General features: G+C 42.1%; 1 protein-coding gene across 1 annotated transcript in view; it reads left to right on the top strand.

Moving 5' to 3' along the window:
- Positions 1-16,402, top strand: part of dock9b (dedicator of cytokinesis 9b) — a 94,181-nt gene extending 77,779 nt beyond the window's left edge. Inside the window, 9 exon segments of the mRNA XM_042078886.1 lie at positions 6,556-6,678; positions 6,984-7,097; positions 8,126-8,131; positions 10,087-10,233; positions 11,404-11,614; positions 12,904-13,094; positions 13,675-13,775; positions 13,914-14,052; positions 14,944-16,402. Coding sequence (XP_041934820.1) covers positions 6,556-6,678; positions 6,984-7,097; positions 8,126-8,131; positions 10,087-10,233; positions 11,404-11,614; positions 12,904-13,094; positions 13,675-13,775; positions 13,914-14,052; positions 14,944-15,075 — 1,164 coding nt within the window. The 3' untranslated portion in view covers positions 15,076-16,402.
- The last annotated feature ends 3,232 nt before the right edge of the window (positions 16,403-19,634 follow it).

Consider the following 19,634-nt stretch of genomic DNA (forward strand, 5'->3'; position numbering starts at 1 on the left):
TCTCGTAAAAAGAAATGGAGCCTGGAAAACCCTACACAGACTTCACTACAGACTTTAGCAGACTGGTTTAGAAATAATGTAATAGCCAGAAATATGCCTGCTCTGCCCTAATAAAGAAATATTTGGTTAACTGCGAGTGAATCCCGTTTGCAGCTGTAGAGACGCAGGACAAATTAAACATTCTGGTTTTCTCCGAGTGCAACGATGATAGACAGACATCATTTGGACAAAATATAGAGTATTAACCTCCGTTGCTCAGCCAAATGCCTTCCTGTTACGTCCTGTTATCACGGAGTTACAGGCGATAAACGATTTTTGATGGTCACAAGTTTACTTCATTAGGGACTGTTCGTTATTTATTTAAGGGGCTACCGGAGGAGTTTTGGGAGCATTAGTCCAAAAAGACGTGACCCTCCCTCGCCAGCAATACATTTTTCTATGACCCTCCAAAGTGATTATGAAAAAATCACTGTCAACTTTTTCCGGGTTTGTCGCCTACTGTATTTTAACGTTTTCACATATTTGGCCATAAGCCGTTTATCATAGGCTATCACGAAACCAAACTACAAAGGCGAACACTTTAACAGGGGGAATTAATTGGGCATGAATCATGCTGAACGCTATTTCGCTACCTTAGAATAATAAGGTTCTATCTGCGTTTTGAGTAGGTACAACCGGGACGATTGAAACGGGGACGAATGAAACATTCCGGTTTTCTCCGAGTGCAACGATGATAGACAGTCATCATTTGGACAAAACATGGAGCATATTAACCTCTGTTGCTCAGCCAAATGCCTTCCTGTTACGTCCTGGTATCACGGAGTTACAAGCGATAAACGATTTTTGATGGTCAAGTTTACTTCATTAGCTGTTTATTTTTTTGGATTATTAAAGAGTGTTTTTCATTTAAAGGTTTGACTTCGTGCTTATTCAGTAGAGCATTTAGTGCTCTCCCCAATCCCAGACGTTCACAGTGCATGTTTGTTTGTAATGGATGCAACCGCGAGATAGGCTATGCATTTGACAATGAGTTGTTAACAGAACCAAGACATATAGCCCAGCAGCAATCTAGGGACTGGTCGTTATTTATTGAAGGGGCCACCGGAGGAATTTTGAGTGCTTCAGTTGGAAGTTGCATGACCCTCTCTTGTCTGCTAGAAATTGTTCAATGACCCTCCGACAGAATTGTTAAAAAAGACATGACCCTCCCCTGCCAATTGTCTTCCGCCCGCGCCACAGCCACACACTTTGTGATAACGTTCTTAAATCAATCTTTCCCGTGAGCTTGCATGCTACCAGTCCTTCCTTTTCAAATGTGTTGCGCCTGTTTGCACAATTTCACAAATAATCATATGTGATTAATAGTATGACAAAAAAATCCCTGTGCACGGGGACCGAAACAATGCATGCCAACTTTTTCCGTGTTTATCACGTATTTTAACTTTCCCCGCTGTCTTGCCGTTTTAATGTTTTCCCGTAGAATATCCCATATTTTAATACTCTCATAACAGCCCTGCCATCGGGCCTGTCTCTGTGTTGCCCTGTTGCTACCCCTTGCCCTTCCAACGAAACAGATGTCTTCAAATCATCGTTTTCCTTGCTTGAAGGCGAACTTAGAGTGATGTTAACCTATTTAAGTTTAACGGCGCGATTGTCGTGAGAGCACGATTCATTGGCGCTTGCATGTTCGGCCTTATGTCTACGTGCGCACCTGAGGCTACTCAGTTGCAAGATAAATAATTTCCCCTGTTTGTATGTTCACTGCAGGTTGGCCTACCATAACTTACCAACTCTGCACTGTAGACTGGCTATTTATATTTTTCTGTGAAATAAGCAAATGTATTTGTTCAACTTTATGAAGCAGAATTACGCATAGGGTACTTGGAACATAATACATTTGACAAAGGACAGATGAATGTTGCTAGTGACAAAATATTAACTTTCAGTGTTTTACGATGTCTTTGTCATGGGGAAGTGTTTTTCCCCATGCATTTATTCTAGGTTACTGTCAGTGACTGCCGTGAAAGAAGCGGGTTCTGTGTTTCGTTCATGTCAGTGACTGACGCGAGAGAAGCGGGGTCTGTGTTGTGTTGTGTTGCGTTGCGTTAATTTATTTTCATTGGGCATACCGTGCCGTGCCGTCCACAGCTCTTCAGTTCTGACAAAGCCAAAATTACTCCTTTTGAAACAATGAGTGCAGGAAGCGCGTTTGTATGGTTATATTGCTTGACGGGGGGGGGGGGTCCCAAGCAGCTTTCAGCCATAAGGCTACTTTGAGAACATTTCAATTCACCCGACACTAATATTCAAAATGTTGAAAACTATTTCGGCATAGCCGATAAAGCAGTTTAATTAAATGGAATGTTAGTTGTAAACAAACGAGCTACTTGGTGAGGCTTGGCCTCACAGATGCGCTCGTGCCTTAGATGGCAGGAAAAATCTTCACGATAGGCCTAACCTAACCACCCGATTCACGTTGGCTGGGGGGAAGGGGGGCCATCAGACAATTGTGCCCAGTTAATCCGGCCCTTCCCCCAAAAAATCACACCTTCCCACCTCTGACAGCTTAAAAGAAGTCAAGATGACTCCTTACTCACAGACCTATTCACAAACCTGCGGTTTTGAAATCCTATGCAGCTACAGGAGCTTCCAATCGCGAGGAAGCAATTTTGCATTGTAGGCATAACATGCAATAACGCCGCCAACAACAACCAAAACTAGGCTAATCATTGTCAACATGTAAATTAAATGTAACATTAGTGTGAATCAAATTAAAATGTTCTCTTTTGCAAACGTAGGCATAGTAACAGAATAATTTAATAATGTTACAAAGATACTACATCAATCCGTATGTTTCATTGGGCTACTAGGCTATTTGTTTTGCCTTGATTCATTTAGGCTAGGCCTTTTTATTCAGGGGCCGTATTCACAAATAATTTTAAGGCTAAAAGTAGCTCCTAACTGGCGAATTTAGGAGCAACTCCTAAAAATAATGGGCGTGTCACTCCTAACTTCAGGACTCCTAATTTTTTCACAAAAAGTAATTCACGAAGCATTTTAGACCTAAATGTAGCACCTAAGTCTGGGACAGCTTAAGTCGAGAGGACTCCTAACTCACTAAGACCTATTCATAAACAGCTTTTTTGTGGCATTTTACGTTGCAATGTTTTGAAATAGCCTATGCGCAACAGGAGCTTCCAATCGCAAGGGAACAATTTTGCATTCATAAAAGGGATGCAATAACGCCACCAACAACAACCAAAACTACTCATTGTTAACATGTAAATGAAATGTAACGTTTCATTGTGAATCAAATTAAAATGTTCTCCTCTTTGCAAACGTAGCCTAGGGATATGGTGACAGATTAATTTAATAATGTTGCAAAGGTAGGCTACTGCATCAATCCATAGGCCCATGTTTCATTAGGCTACTAAGCTATTTGTTTTGCCTTACTCTTTATTCATTTAGGCTAGGCCTTTTTATTCAGTTATTAATCATCTTCCGTCCTTCGCACTACTTGTGTAGCGCACGCATTCTCCGACCTGTCACCTGTCAGTCATCATCGGAAGAGAGGTGTTTGGAATTCCCGCGTTACAATCGTCAGCCAATCAAGGTGGTCACTTCAGTCAAGCTCGTGCATGAGTAATGACGTCACCCATAGCCACGAAGACTCACTCCTAGTTTAGGAGTTGTCTGAAAGGCTTTGTGAATAACTTTTAAGAGAAAACTCCAATCTAAAATCTTTAAGTGCGATTTAGGAGTAGCCTACTCCTAGTAGTAAGATAAAAGCCTTTGTGAATAGCCTACGACCCCAGTTATTCATCATCTTCCGTCCTTGTGTAGCGCACGCATTCTGAGACCTGTCACTCATCATTGTAAGGGAGGTGTTTGGAATCATGCCCGCGTTACAATCATCAGCCAATCAGCCAATCAAGGTGGTCTCGCTTGCCCATTTACCCAAATTAATGGTCGAATATTACTGATGATCATTGTTATTTAAGAACATGCAGTGTGCGTAGGGTACCAAAACATCTTGCTCGTAAAAAAGCATCATAACGCACATCATAACGCACATTTACTGTAGGCTGCGCAAACCACATGCCTTTATTTTGGGCAAGCCTGCATTAATTCATTCATTCAACCTTTATTTATTCTCGGAGGGTCATTGAGGGAAGCCCTCATTTTCAATGAAGCCGAAATTACAGAAGCGAAGCAAAGCGCTCCACAAACAAGACAACATTCGAGGCCTTCTGTTGAAGAATTTTATATAAAGCCTGCGCTGACAGTAATCCTCCTGCCCCTGATAGGCCTACCACAGCTGTGGATAGTGTGGAGTGTTCAAGTAATAAAACAATCCAATGTGTGTCTCAATTGTCCCCCGCTGACCACCTCACACATTTCTCTAGATTTTGCAACGAACTTACATGACACAATGCCATAAAATATGCCAGTTTTAGGACACAGAATAATGTTTGTAATGATACCAGGTAGGCCAGGTATTGTCGAAGGTGCATGGTGAAGTGAAATTCTTACTTTGGAAAACAAACATTTGCCGATATCATCGCCGATCATCAGAATATTACAGATTCTGTGTTCTGGACTGTAGGTAACTTGTTAAGCCAGTGGTTCTCAAACTTTTATTTCATTCCCCACTTTGATCAAGGGGCATGACTGATGATAGTGGAGATAACGTGTTATCCCGAGGCTTTTGCAAGTAAGCATCTTCGACGGTAGTCTATTAAAAATATAAGTTTTCGATGTCCCAAACGGAGAGCCATACTTTATTGTTTTTAACGATCTCTATGTTACTCACAAAAATGTAGGCATGGGGACATGATGAAGTAGGTTATCCAACTGTCGTGTGTTAAATTATTGTGATTACGAGCCAGTGGTTTTCAAACATTATGCGTGACTCGGACATCTAACTAAATGCAACAGGCTCATATCGTCCTCGCATTCGCAAAATGAGGACCAGTGTTTAGTCAAATTGCAAATAGCTATTCGTTTTAACTATTTTTTTACAAAAAGCACTTCATACTATCTTAATCTTGGAATATGGGGAGGGAAGTGGCGCGTCTGCAGTCTGCCAAATATGAATGTAATTCTGCGGCATAAAGCAGATGTAATTGTTTATTGTACAGAAAAATAAAAATGACATGTCAAGCAGTCAATTGACTACATTGCAGTCAAGAAGTAGGCCAAATTAATTTACGAAACCAAAACGTGGGTCATAGTTGTCTAAGCCTCTATTGCGTAGCCTGTTAAAAACGTAGCCAGATAGTATTAAATCGGCAACAACATTGTTTTCTGCAGAAGCCTACCCAAGGCTACAGATTAATTCTGAACAGTTATTTCTCTACTGGCTCAATTATCACACCACTGTTTTGATTTGCGTAGTTGCGTTAACCTCAACACTGACAATAATGTAGACAGCAAATTTCGATTTTCGTGTAGTCAAGCCTTAAGCCATACCCAAGTAGCCTAAATCGAGGTAATGTTTAATTATGCCTGATTTATTTTGTTATTGAATTCGTAGGCTGGGATTACTCTCGGCAACAATTATGTAAGGGACGGCAGGCAGAGTGATGTACAGTGGCAGAGCGACGCACAGTGGCTGAAAGTGGTACTAAAGCTTCACGCAGCTTCACGCCGCGTAATGCGCGAATGAAGTGGTCATTTGAAAGCGATGCCCACTGTAGTGTTTAACACTCCCGTAGTTACAGGTGCAGTCTAAATACTGCACTATGACATCTGAGTTCCACAAGTCTGTGCGGCATGTGCTGCATTTGAAAAGACCACATTAAAGGCAGTAAAGCTTTAATTGTACTCGTAAGAAATGTTCCTGGATGACCTTATCTTTTCTAATAATAATTAATTCAGTGCATGAGGGTGTGTGTGTGTGTGTGTGTGTGTGTGTGTGTGTGTGTGTGTGGTCTTGGTAGGGGAGAGTGGGGGCAGAGTCTGTCCTATCTCCTGGTTAGATAAGTGCAGTCAACTTTGAGAGTTTCTTATCAAGGGATTTGATCGGCAGTGCAGTGAGCGCTTGCATTTACACAGACACTGACACTGGCGCTCACAGACACAGGTGCTCACAGACAAACAAGCACATGACCATTCTCTTTCTCTCTCTCTCTCTCTCTCTTTCTCTCTCTCTATCTCTCTCTATCTTTCCCTCTCTCTCTCTCTCTCCCTCTCTCTCTATCTCTCTCATACACACACACACTCTTATAGACACACACTAACAGTATCATACAAACAGGAACTGTTCCGATTGAAATGGTTTCAGTGTAACGGAAGTAAAATCTAGCAAGGCCCTGATTGCCCATAAAAAGATGTTCTCTAAGTGTCATCAGGTTTATGAGGGAAAAACATCTCTTTTAGCTCATCTCCTGTGTCTGCTGTACTTCCTAGTAGATAGGCCATCAACTGCTTTTTCTAATGTCATGTTCCTCCATCTGGTGTGTGTGTGTGTGTGTGTGTGGTGTGTGTGTGTGTGTGTGTGCATGCACGTACGTACGTGTGTGTGTGTGTGTGTGTGTGTGTGTGTGTGTGTAGGAGGTGCTAATGGAGCTGCTGGAAGAGTGTGCTGATGGTCTGTGGAAGGCAGAGCGTTATGAACTCATCTCCGACATCTACAGACTCATTATACCCATCTATGAGCAGAGGAGAGACTTTGAGGTGCACACACACACACACTACACACTCCAATATAATTATAAGTCTTGAAAAATAACTGATAGCATCCAGCTTTTACATCACAATAACAATGCATCTGTTCACTTTAAATAATATGAATTATTGGCCTTGATCCATAATAAAATAAATAAGCCTACTGATAGATACAGTATTTGTGAACTCTCTCTCTCTTTCTTTCTTCTCTCTCTCTCTCTCTCTCTCTCTCTCTCTCTCTCTCTCTCTCTCTCTGTGTGTGTGTGTGTGTGTGTGTGTGTGTGTGTATGTATGTATGTGGTCCTGACCTGCAGAAACTGGCCCACCTGTATGACACGCTTCACCGGGCTTACACGAAAGTCATGGAGGTGATGCACACAGGCAAGAGGCTGCTGGGCACCTACTTCAGAGTGGCCTTCTTCGGCCAGGTGAGTCACCTGTCACCTGTGCTGCCCCAAGATCCCCCATCACAGACATCCACTGTTTACATTCATATAGCTGACGCTTTTATCCAAAGAGACTTACAAATGGACTGTCATTCAACAGATACAGTGCAAAAGGAGACTTAAAAGTGACAATGAATGCTACTGTTTAATAGAATGCTATCATTACATACAAAGCTAGATAACTAGAGGAGGGGTTGTTATTAAGTACCTGTTACACGAGTACTAAAAAGCACATATTCTAAGTCTCCATAGCAGACACTCCTGAGGAGATTAAGGGTCGGTTCGTACTTCGTAGTCTACGTAAGTTACGTGGACACAACTTATGCACGTGTTGAAGAGCCCTCTCGTAGTCTATGCAATCTTTGCAGACAATGTGCCCCCATTGGAAACGCATGACAAGGCACGCGTGCTTGCATTGTGTTGCAAAAATTTGTACAGCACATTTTGCTATGCAAGTACGTGTTAAACCCTCCTCACATAGCCTGATGCCTTTGCGTCCATGTAGCTTGCGTAGACTATGAATCAACCCTGTCTGTGGCCAGAGGTCTCTAGTGACTGACTGAAATGACTGACTCCAACAGACTGACTGAGCCTCCATACAGGCAGTGCTAGAAAAGGTGCGCTAACATTTCTAATTGACTAATGTAGAACATAGCATAAGCATAACAGAAATAATCCATCTGCATGTGACTTAAGAATACTGATCAATCATCAAGCTGCCTCATCAAATGCCATCAGGCATTTTCAGCTGCTGTTGTAATTGTCCTGTGGATCTAAAAGCAGTACAATTATGTCAATACCCACTAACACCATAGCCACTTTCCTCAGATGTCAAATCGACAAAACAAGGCACTTTATTGACTCCTGCATGAAGAACCTGTAGAGGCTAAGCATGTTCCTTCACTCCCCAAATGGTTAACCATATTCTCTCTCTCTCTCTCTCTCTTTCTCACTCTCTCATTCTCTCTCTCTCTCTCTCTCTCTCTCTCTCTGTCTCTCTCTGCGGTCAGGCTGCGGTAAGTCTGTGCTCTGTGCTCGGCTCGCTTTGCCTGACTCAGATTGTGTGTGCAGTGCTAGTGTGGTGCCTGCCTGCCTCTCCTCCTCTCTCTCTGCCGGACTGTGGGCCTCTCTCTGTCTGCTAAGCTTCTACCTGCTCTAAACGCACATCCTCCCTTTCTAACATAGAACTCCAGTCTACAAACTACAAACCGGTGTCTGGATAGAGACGCCAGGGGCAGGGATAGTTTGATAGTCCGATCATTTAGCCTCATGAGCACTGGCGTTGTGCCCACTGAAGCTAGATGGGCACAGATATTTCATGGTTATTTGAAGTCATCCTAGATTTAGCCAGCATTAGAAAAAGCCAAGCTGAGGGGGCGTCTCAGCAAAAGGTGATAGTAAGCAGCATAACACCACCCAGCTTATCATCCAGATGTTTTATTTATGTTTTTAAGACTATTGGTCCAATGTGTTTTTCTGTATTATTTCTCTTCGTCTTTATCTTTAGTTATCCATTGTACAGCACTTTGGTCAGTTTATGCTGTGTTTAAATGTGCTTTATAAATTAAATTTACTTACTTACTTACTTACTTACTTACAGTACTTACTTTTCATGTTTTTCAACATTCACTTCATGGTTTACACATTTTCACTGAAGACTTCATCTCATTCATCTAAAATACTGCCAGCTTTTAGTTACTGCGCCTCTGTATGTTGATCATCAAACTGGTTACTGATATTATTATATTGTCTAGTCAGAGTGGTTCAGTAAAGTTACACTATCTGGACGTTTGATGTGACTAAATTGTGTTTAGTCAGGTAGTGAAGGCACACGCACACACACACACACACACACACACACACACACACACACACACACACACACACACACCACAGAGAGAGAGAGAGGGAGAGAGAGAGGGAGAGAGAAAGAGAAAGAGAGAAAATAAAGTTTCATGTATCTTTCCTTTATTGTGGGAAAAGCTTTATGACTATTTGCTACCGCATGTTAGTGCACTGTGCTGAACCACTGTGAGCCAAGAGCATAGACAGCTCTTAATGCGCCGAATGACTGCCATGTACTGACAGATGGACCGGCCTAAGCACTCACTGTACAGCAGTAACTCCTCATTACTTCCATATGAATGGAGTAATGTGCTATGCTCTCAGTGTTGCCATGGTATCAGATGACCTGTGTTATCTGCTTCTTTTGTGACTCCTGCCCTATCCCATAATAGCAGCCACCCCTGGTGTCTGGAGACATTTGGGAAATGAAATTGTAAACGTAATTAGGTTTATGTAAAAAGGAAGTTTGTCTGTTCCTCTTTATCGCGTAGTGACTGTGTTCATATTCTCTGAGTGAGTGGGAATTCTGTCATTCCTCCACCAGAAAACTTGTTTTTCTTTTTCATTTCATCAGCTTGCTGTCCCTCTGTTTGTCTTGGATAGTGTTTCGCATGGCTTCATTTTTTATTGTCACTTTTGATGTGTGCTTTTGCTTGTTGCTTGTTGCTAAATTTGTTAGCTGACAAGCGTTCAATAAACAATGTATTATCCTGAGCGGCACCGACAAAAACAAAACCAAATTGTAATTGACATGTTGTGGTGGCAACAGAGTTCGGCACTGGTGTGTGGGGTTGTATTGCTCGAGGTTTCTTCCTACAGTATATGTATCTCCAATTCTAGGGAGTTTTTCCTCGCCCCTGTTACTCATGGGCTCTCTCTGAATGTTTTAACACTCTGTAAAGCGCCATGAGACATGTGTAATGTTTTGGTGCTCTATAAGTGAAATTAAATTGAAATTGAAATTGAAACAATGGAATGTGTTGTAATTGAACGTGAAAAGCACAGTGCCCCACACTCCTGTCTGAGCCTTTATGCGGAGGCCTTAGGCCTTCAGCCCAGCGGAGTCCTCAAGTCTGTGGGTAAGTGTCCACCGCTAAGCCCCCATGTGCTGGCTGTGTTGCTGCAGGGCTTCTTCGAGGACGAGGATGGGAAGGAGTACATCTACAAGGAGCCCAAGTTCACGCCCCTCTCCGAGATCTCCCAGCGCCTACTCAAGCTCTACTCGGACAAGTTTGGCCCCGACAACGTCAAAATGATCCAAGACTCTGGGAGGGTGAGTGTGAAACACACACTCACACACACACACACACACACACAGAGACATAAACCAACACATACACACCTACATACACACACAACAGCTTGAATTTATATAGTGAATAATTTTATAACTTCAATTTATATAGTGGCACCCAAATCACCACTATAGCGCCCCTGAAAAGGGACCCTCACTAACCACCACCAATGTGAAGCACCTAACTGGGTGACGCAGACAGACATATACCAACAGAAAGGCCATCATACTACATAGACATGTGCTCTGTTGCTGTAAGCAGAAGCCTGCATGCACAGTAGGAGATAGGATTTAATTACAATGGTCAGAGGCTGATAGACTTTCTCATCACCTTTCACCTATAAAAACCCAAAGCCAATGTCAATGACCGTGGTGCACCACTGACTTTTGCTCCACGCAATTAATTTGCAGAGACATCAGTACACTCTTAAGAGTACAGTAATGTCCTGTGTCCTTGATCCCTGGACCACATCACAACACACTCCCACTACACCCCAGAGACGGAGAGAGAGAGAGAAAGATATATAGATAGATAAATAAAGAGAGAGAGAGAATCTATTATAAGATATTAGTTGAAGGGTCTGTCCCAGGTACAGTAGCAAAGGATTCATTAGCAAACTGCAAACTATAAAGTTAAACTCAAACTATTTACCTTTAAACATTTACGTTTATTCATTCAATCCGTTTCTACAGATATTGTAATTATTTGATTTGGGTACCAGTAACTCAAATATTTATATTTAAGGTGATGGTAATGAGTTATATAGAGTTAAATAATTATTTTGAGTCTATTTGACTGTTTTGGTTTACAGTGCCTGAGTCACCAGGATAAAGTAAAGTCTGTCTCCCAAACTAAGAGGCTACTGCACGCTCTACTGTTTTTACAACGCACTTTATCTCCTCATGTTTTTACCAGAGGTGTAGCGTACCTACAGTACAAACTGTAAACCACGGAGTGTTATGTTGGAGATACTCAACACATATGGAAACTGTGTGTGCGTGCGTGTGTGTGTGTGTGTGTGTGTGTGTGTGTACATACATGTAATACACACAGAAAGAGTGGTTTTGTTTAGAATTCTGTGTAGGAGTCTGACTATCCATTTCCCCCTCATGCCCCCCTGTCCCCCATACTGACCCATCACCTCTCAGGTAAACCCCAAGGATCTGGACTCCAAGTTCGCCTACATCCAGGTGACGCACGTGACGCCGTACCTGGAGGAGAAGGAGCTGGAGGAGCGGCGCACCGACTTCGAGCGCAGTCACAACATCCGCCGCTTCGTCTTCGAGACGCCCTTCACCGTGTCGGGGAAGAAGCAAGGCGGCGTGGAGGAGCAGTGCAAGCGTCGCACCGTCCTCACCAGTACGTCCGTGATCTCCCATCCCCCATGTTTTCAAAATCATAATAATAATAATAATAATAAGCTTTATTTGTATAGCACCTTTCATACACAGAATGCAGCTCAAAGTGCTTTACATTTGAAGCATGTAACACAATAATAGTCAGTCAGTCATTATCAATCACTTTTCTTTGCTGTTTATGATCTACTCAGCAACATATCAAAAATATAGAAAATGACATGTCATAAGACTGGCAGCCTTAACCCTCTTACCCCCAAAAATCATATTGTAGGTTCTTAGCCATTAATGGACAGGACAGGGTCTAGTGGACGGGAAATCAGTGGGAGTAAGAGATTTGGAATGGGTTTTAAATATGAAGCCTATAACCAATTGTATTGAGGTTTAACTTACAACTTCATCACTAGTACTACACAATATACTGTATGCTGTCTAACTGATGGAGAACCTGCCTTTGGGGTCTTTTATGACATCGGACCTAAATCCAATTCATTGTGCATATACACCACAACAACTCATTTACAATGGGCTTCACTTAGCAGGAAGCACATAGCTATAAATCCAGTAAACAAAGTCATCAGATGATAGCATGACTTGGTCTTCTCTCATCCACACGATCCTTAAATACAGTTCTGACACTCTACACCCATCTCTACCACACCCTAAAAAACTCTAATAGACCACCTTCCTGTTCCTGCTAACTTTATTGATTTACAGGCCACCCCTGTTCCAAAAGTACAGCTTTTACAGCCGCTGCTGATAGCAGATGAACTGATAGAAACTGAACGTCCTGATGCTGGCGAAAAGGCTGACCGTCAGCCTTCTCTCACTCCACACCGTCTGCAGATTCCTCTGCTCCGGCAGGAGTGAGAGGGAATTAGTCATAGTTAAAGTGCCACTTTATGGAACCTGCATATGATTTGATTGTCTCTTATCTTTAGGACATTGAGCAAAAGCAAACAAATCACTGCAGCAGTTGCTTGAAGGAACTTAATTTTATGATGAGACATTTTGCACAAAGTCATTATAACTCATCAATATTTGTAATCACCTTTTCATAGGCCACATGAAACCATCAATGCCATGTGCATGCAGGTTTCCCATATCCATTTGTATATTCATCCAGTTTGTGTCTCTTCCTCGTCTCTTTGATCTTTCTTTGTCCAACTGTTTCTCTCTCTCCTTCCACTCTCCTGTCTTCTTCCCCCATCCTTCTCTCTCTCTCTTTCTCTCTCTCTCCTTCATCTTTCCTGTCTTCTCCCCCCATCCTTCCTCTCTCTCTTTCTCTCTCAGCCACTCACTGTTTCCCGTACGTGAAGAAGCGCATCGCGGTCATGTACCAGCACCATACGGACCTGAGCCCCATCGAGGTGGCCATCGATGAGATGAGCGGCAAGGTGGGCGAGCTGCGGGCACTCTGCTCGACCAGCGAGGTGGACATGATCCGCCTGCAGCTCAAGCTCCAGGGCAGCATCAGTGTGCAGGTAGAAGCTTGTGTGTGTGTGTGTGTGTGTGTGTGTGTGCGCGTGCGTGCATGCGTGTGCGTGTGTGCATGTGTGTGTGTGTGTGTACCCACTGCCCAACAAGGGCTATCCGTTTGTTCATAAAAACTCACACACACACGTCACCTTTGTCACTTAAAAAATACATTAAGACTCATCCACATCAATAACTATGAACTAACAATTTGAACTTCCACACTGACCAACACTAAGCAAAGTCTCTCCATCCTTCATGTTCATTAATGTGATTTCTAGAATTCGATGTATTCTGATTGATTTTATGTTGTCATTATACTATGTGGTGTTGACGTTGTCGTTCTAATGACCTATATTGATACTTAAATATATCGTTGTATAGTTATTGTTGGCAGTGTGGACAGGCCCTCACTCTTTAAAAGATGATTTCATTTTATGTTATTTTTTTTTATTTATCCTGATGGTCATGATGGTGATCAGATAGACATGTATACACACTTACAGACGGACAGGCATGCTCTCTCCCATACTGCACTCATGTCATTTTCTTAATGAGAGGTGTTAATTAGGTATTTTTGTGACACAGGTGAATGCGGGTCCGTTAGCGTACGCTAGAGCATTCCTCGATGACGGCTGCCAGAAGAAATACGCAGACAATAAAGTCAAACAGCTCAAAGAGGTCTTCAGGTATAACAGTGTACTAGACAGATAAGAGGGTTTTTTTAACTCACATGATGGCATAATTGTCACAGGCTTACGTTAATGGGCAGAGCCAGTCCTGCCTTGTGAAAGTGTTTGAGATTTCATGTAAATATTTTTGCCCAGGCAATTTGTGGACACCTGTGGTCAAGGCCTGGGCGTGAATGAGCGCCTGATCAAGGAGGACCAGCAGGAGTACCACGATGAGATGAAGGCCAACTATAGGGACCTGACCCGAGAGCTGTCGGCCATCATGCATGAACAGGTCAGTCAGCCAAGAGACTTTATAACTGATACTCATCAAACCCACGCAAACTAATCACTACTCATCCTGTGGAACTTGTCACTCTGTTGGGGTATACTGTGTGGTCTTTGCTTGAGGGGGAGTTTAGTTTTAGTTCGTCTTCATGTACACATACCCCAAGCCCTGCTGCACACAGACAGCATGTACACTGTCCTCTGCACCCACCTAACTCATCTAACACCCTCAAACTAAACTAACACTAACAACATGTCACACTTACTCTACTGTATGTGTATCATCTGAATGTACAAGCTATGGCTGTAGATTCCACTTAAATGTGCTTGGCGATGTTGTGTGATGTTGTGAAGTCAAAGTTGAGGTTAATTTGTTAATTTGTTAATGAGGTTAATTAGTGATGTATGAAAGGGTTCTGAATGCTGTGGTATGCTAATGTAATTGCACTGAAGCATGTAGACATCAGCCCTGACTGTGTGCCAGTAGGCTACAAGATGGCTGCCTGTGCTACGCTGCGCTCAATAACGCTGTGTCTCTCCCTCCCTCTCTCGCTCCTCTTGGGCTTGCCTGTGCAGATTGGATGGTAATAGAGCTTTTTTAATTTGGCTCCTTTTCTGCTGATTTGTGTTTTTGTGTGTCAGTGTGAAATACAGTATGTGCTCTGCTCTGCTCTGCTCTCTCTCTGTCTGTCTGTTAGTCTAACTGTTTTTTTTTTGTTGTCATTTATCTTCAGATTTAATTTATATCATTGCACCTTCACCATTGCACCTTTGTTCATTCATCTCTTCATTACTTTCCTCTCACATTAATGGCTCTCTACTCTCTTGCCTTCTCTCTCTCCCTCCTTTTTTGTCTCTCTATCTTTCTCTCTCTCTCTCTCTCTCTTTTCTTCCTCAGATTTTTCCAGTTGAGGATGGGGTGGCAAAAAACGCCCTCTCTGATTCGCTGCACATCTTCAACGCCATCAGTGGCACACCTGGTGGTGGTGCCACCCTCCATGGCCTGCCCACTGCCACCTCCACTGTGTGACCTTTCACCTCTGACCTCTGATCTTCTCAGAGGAAGATACAAAGAGACACATGCTTTACAGGAAAAGAGCCCCAAAAAGACTGAAGGGGAATTGAAGAAAAGAGAAAACAAGGCAGGGCGACAGAAAGAAGGGGCAAAAGAAAAAAAACTAAATCATTTTTACTCAGTGAATTTTTATGTAGACCCCCTGATTAAAAAGTATATTGCTATATCTGAAAATGAAGGGCAATTTTCATAGGCTTTTTCCCCAGTTGGCCGGTATGACTCATTTGAACTGTAATGACCTCGTCTCAGTGACAAAAACATGGCCTGGAATAGTGGAACATGGACAGAGTTCCCCATTGGTCAGTAACACAAACCATGAGACTGGACTCAGGGGACCATGTGACTGAGAGAGCAGCGAAACGTTTGTTTGTCATGATGCGTCTATCTCTTTGTCCTTGTGTGCATGTGAAAAGGTCCATGCTCAGATTTCTTCGGCTGCCTCTTGTCTTTATAAGGAACAGGTGTGAGGGGTCACCTGCATTTTCACCATTTAGAGTCTAGTCATCCTGTGAAACTGGTCATCATGTCGGGTTATATGTTCTTTCTCTGTTGTTTGTGTGTTTGTTTTTTGGGGGGTGGGTGATAATGTTGCTTCAGGTTGTAAGCGATGTTGCAGGTGTCACTTGTGCCGTACCGAAAGTTTGACTTTGTTTTCTTGGCATCACTTCCTTAGGGCCTTCTCTCTCCCTCTGTCTCCTTAGATATCGGACTCGTCGACTTTCTAAATCCTGCACTTTTCTCACTTCTCAGATGCTGAGATTTTATTTTTTACCAGAGAGAGAAAATGCCAAGGGACTGTTTTTCTTTTATACCTGTTTTCTATCTAACAGGAGAGGAGTGCAATATTTTACGTGTCTTTGTGTGTGTGTGTGTGAGTCTCGTGGGCCTTGCTTCGCTCAGTTTCATGCTCTTTTAAAAAATCATCTCTCTTGCCAAAGCAGGAGATCAGAGCTTCAGTAGAGCTTCTTTGGAGGTTCTGTAGAGCTTCTTTGGAGGTTCTATAGAGGTTCTATAAAGCTTTTGTAGAGCTTCTGTAAAGGTTCTGTAGAGGTTCTATAGAGGTATAGAGGTTTTGTTGTAGCAGACTATAGCATCAGGGCACAGGGGCAAAGAATTTTTATAACCTTGCAATGGTGTACTGTACATGTCAAATGGAATTCATTTTTTATATTTGAAGTGTCAGATAGGTTTTATATTTACTAACAGAATGTTATTCTTCTGTTGTTACATAAAGGAACGATGTCCTCTAATACTTCTGTTCTATTAAAGTTAAGTATTATCACTGTGGTGTTTTACTGTGTGTCCTGGTTGCTCTCGTTTATTGCCAGATGTGATGCCTAATATGACATGGTACTGTAATGTGCAATGTTAAGGTCCACCTTTAAAGTAGCACAATGTAGGAAATCCCCTTGTCAATTTGCAACATACTGGGTACCCATTTAGCACTAAGGGGGTAACCAATGAAGGGTTGACTACTGATCAGAACAATGTTACATAGTGCGATACCAGGCGTTCATCAGTATTGGCAGAGATGCAGTTCTGCCTAATATAAGAATCATCCAAATGAATTTGAAGCCATTATTATTTTAAAGTTAAACTAGATGTACCGCATAGCGGTACAAAATATGACCGCCGCTCAGTCCTGTACATCCATTCCGCGAAAATAAATCACACTTCAATTTGTCTCCATCTTTTACTCCATCCCCCACTCTTGAAACTTTTGTGTATGCTTGTTTGGCATGCCTGAGTGTGTGTGTGCGGCTGCACAGAAAGTAGCCTACTTGTGCTGAAAAGGTGAATAGATTGTAGAATAGCCAAAGAAGATGTAGCATTGTTATAAAACCTTTAAAATCTCTAAACAATCACAAGTAGGGCAGGTCATCACAGTTCATCCATTGCAACTGGATTGATGAAAGGTCACTTACACCTGTAGGCTACATTGTATTTGGGAAAAGCAAAAGGTATCAGCATAATGTTATTATTATTATTATTTTTTTTTTTTATGTATTTATAAACAAAAACATCTCTGTCAGTTCCATGCCGTTTTCAACAGCTATCAAAAACAAAGGTCATTTTTGGATGGATGGATTTTTTGTGAATATTTCTTCTTCTACATAAGATTTTAGTCATCTTTAGTTCATGTAATACTTTATTGTCAATGCACAAATTAAGTAACAGTAGTCTGAAACGTTATTGTTAATGCACAAATTAAGTAACAGTAGTCTGAAACGAAATGCTGTTTTACATCTAACCAGTGGTGCAAATAACTGACATGTCCAAATGGGCCTTGATGAAATGCGTCGCTAGACTGTTCATACACATTTTAACGGGCCAAAGTTGAAGAGCTTTTGTCCGTTATTGTTCGTGCAAATATAGGCTGATTCATGTTCCCTTGCATTGTGTAACTGAGGTCCATGGCTAGTCTGGCTTTCATCAGACCAAGCTCAATCTTTTAAGAAATCAAAAAATAAATAGCGGGCAGATCAGGCTGGGTTCACCCAGCCTAGTCCATAGGCACCCGATATTGTTTAATTTTCAGATTGAGATATACACGCTCTGGCTATTCTAAATGCAAAAATGCATTAGGGAGTTATGACAAAACTGTAACTAACAAACTAGATCCTAATAGAAAGCGGTTAGCTTCCCTAAGCTACAGGTAGGATTATAAGGTAGGCCTATTTACAACATAAATTGTCAATAGGCTATGCTGGCGACACAAATAAAATCTCCTTTGGAAACCAATGGCTTACGACTTACAGTATCAAGCGGACTTAAACTGCCATATCGTGGCGAAAAGTCGTAATAACATTCACGCAGTTCCATGAGTCAAGGAAAGCGCAAATGAAGTAGCCACTTCTAAATGGGACCCACTACACAGTAGCTTAAGGTGTGTTGCTAAAGCAGCCATAATGAAATGAAGGTGTCATTGTTTGGATACTTCACACACACGTGCTTTTTAATTTCACAGACTACAACTACCAAGCTGGAATCAAAGCACATCGATTCCCCTCTCACACCCTGCACGCACTTAAAACAAAATAAACAGGCGTCTCAGTCTCACGCATGTATAGGCAAAAATGTATCAGACCGGTGTAACGTTGGTAAATCTTCCATTGCACAGAATGATTTTGTAGCACGTGCAATAAATGACACTCGAAAGATACAAACAGTGCTGTTATCAATTTGCTTGGTATAACCGCATTTATAGTTTTCTACAAATGCGCTAACGGTAACATTACCTAGGTCCTTATTGATATTACAAGATTAACGTACCTGCAGTAAAAACCAAGCATGTCCGATAAACATCCTCACTTCATCCTCACTTACACTTCATGTGAACATCGTCCTGTCCTTATTAGATGTTCGCTGCGGTAAATTACAGTCTTTGTAGGAAGTGTCCATTATTTTTTCAACCCACTTTTAACTTCCAAAAAAATTACGTCTCACTGCAACGATGCGCCATCTAGTGGACAAACGACTACTTATCGCCAATACTGAAAATGCAGCCATGATGATGATGATGAATATTTTGGCTTTCTTTTGATCCTATTGAATTTGTAATTATGTATCGGCCGTTCTAATACCGATAGTATGTGGGTGCCTGTGTGTGTGCATGTTTATATGTGTGCACCGCCATTTACAGGCCAATGAGTGTACAGTCACTAAATGTACACATAACCTATTTTTTTTAGCCCCCCCCATGGATGAAATTCTACGAAACTTGGCATACCCCCAGAGAATGCCAGGTCAATCATACACATAAAATTTGGTGCAGTTCTGAACATCTTAACTGAAGATAGGGGCGATTAAAGCAGAATAATATTGCATTTTCATTTTTGACCGGGGCGGGGGGGGGGGGGCAAATCACAAATGAGTGATTATGAGCCAGGTTGATGTGGGCCCTTGAGACCAACATACCATAAAAGATTCACAGAGAACTGTGTCTGCCCTACCCTCCTTTCGGGGGGTCCAGTCCAGCGGGGGGGCTGCAGATCAAAACGAAAAACGATGGATCCATGTGGGGTTACATGCCCACCAAGTTTTGTGTACCCCGGTCTTTCAGTGTCCCGGGAATCCTTGTTGGTGTACGTCACTAAATGTACACATAAATTATTTTATTGTAAGGCCCCCCATGAACGAAAGTACACAAAACTTGGCATGCATTCAGAGGGTGTCATAATGATCCTACACTTTTAATTTCGTGCAGTTTTGACCTTGTCAGCCAGAGATATTGAGATGAAAACACCTAATTTTTTGCTTTTTAATTTTTAACTAGGTGGCGCTATACATGAAATAAGTGGTAATGGGATGGGTTGACATGCCCCCTTAAGACCAACATACAAAAAAAAGGTGGACCTCCTAGGCCCTACGGTTCTCGAGATATTCACAGAAAACTGTCTCCGGCCACCTACAGGCCAGTTGGTGTATAGTAACATAAATTAATTTATTGTGTGGCCCCCCATGAACGGAATTCCACAAAACTTGGCGTGCATACAGAGGGTGTCATAATGATC

The sequence above is a fragment of the Alosa sapidissima genome, chromosome 22 (assembly GCF_018492685.1).
Source record: "Alosa sapidissima isolate fAloSap1 chromosome 22, fAloSap1.pri, whole genome shotgun sequence".
NCBI lineage: Eukaryota > Metazoa > Chordata > Actinopteri > Clupeiformes > Clupeidae > Alosa > Alosa sapidissima.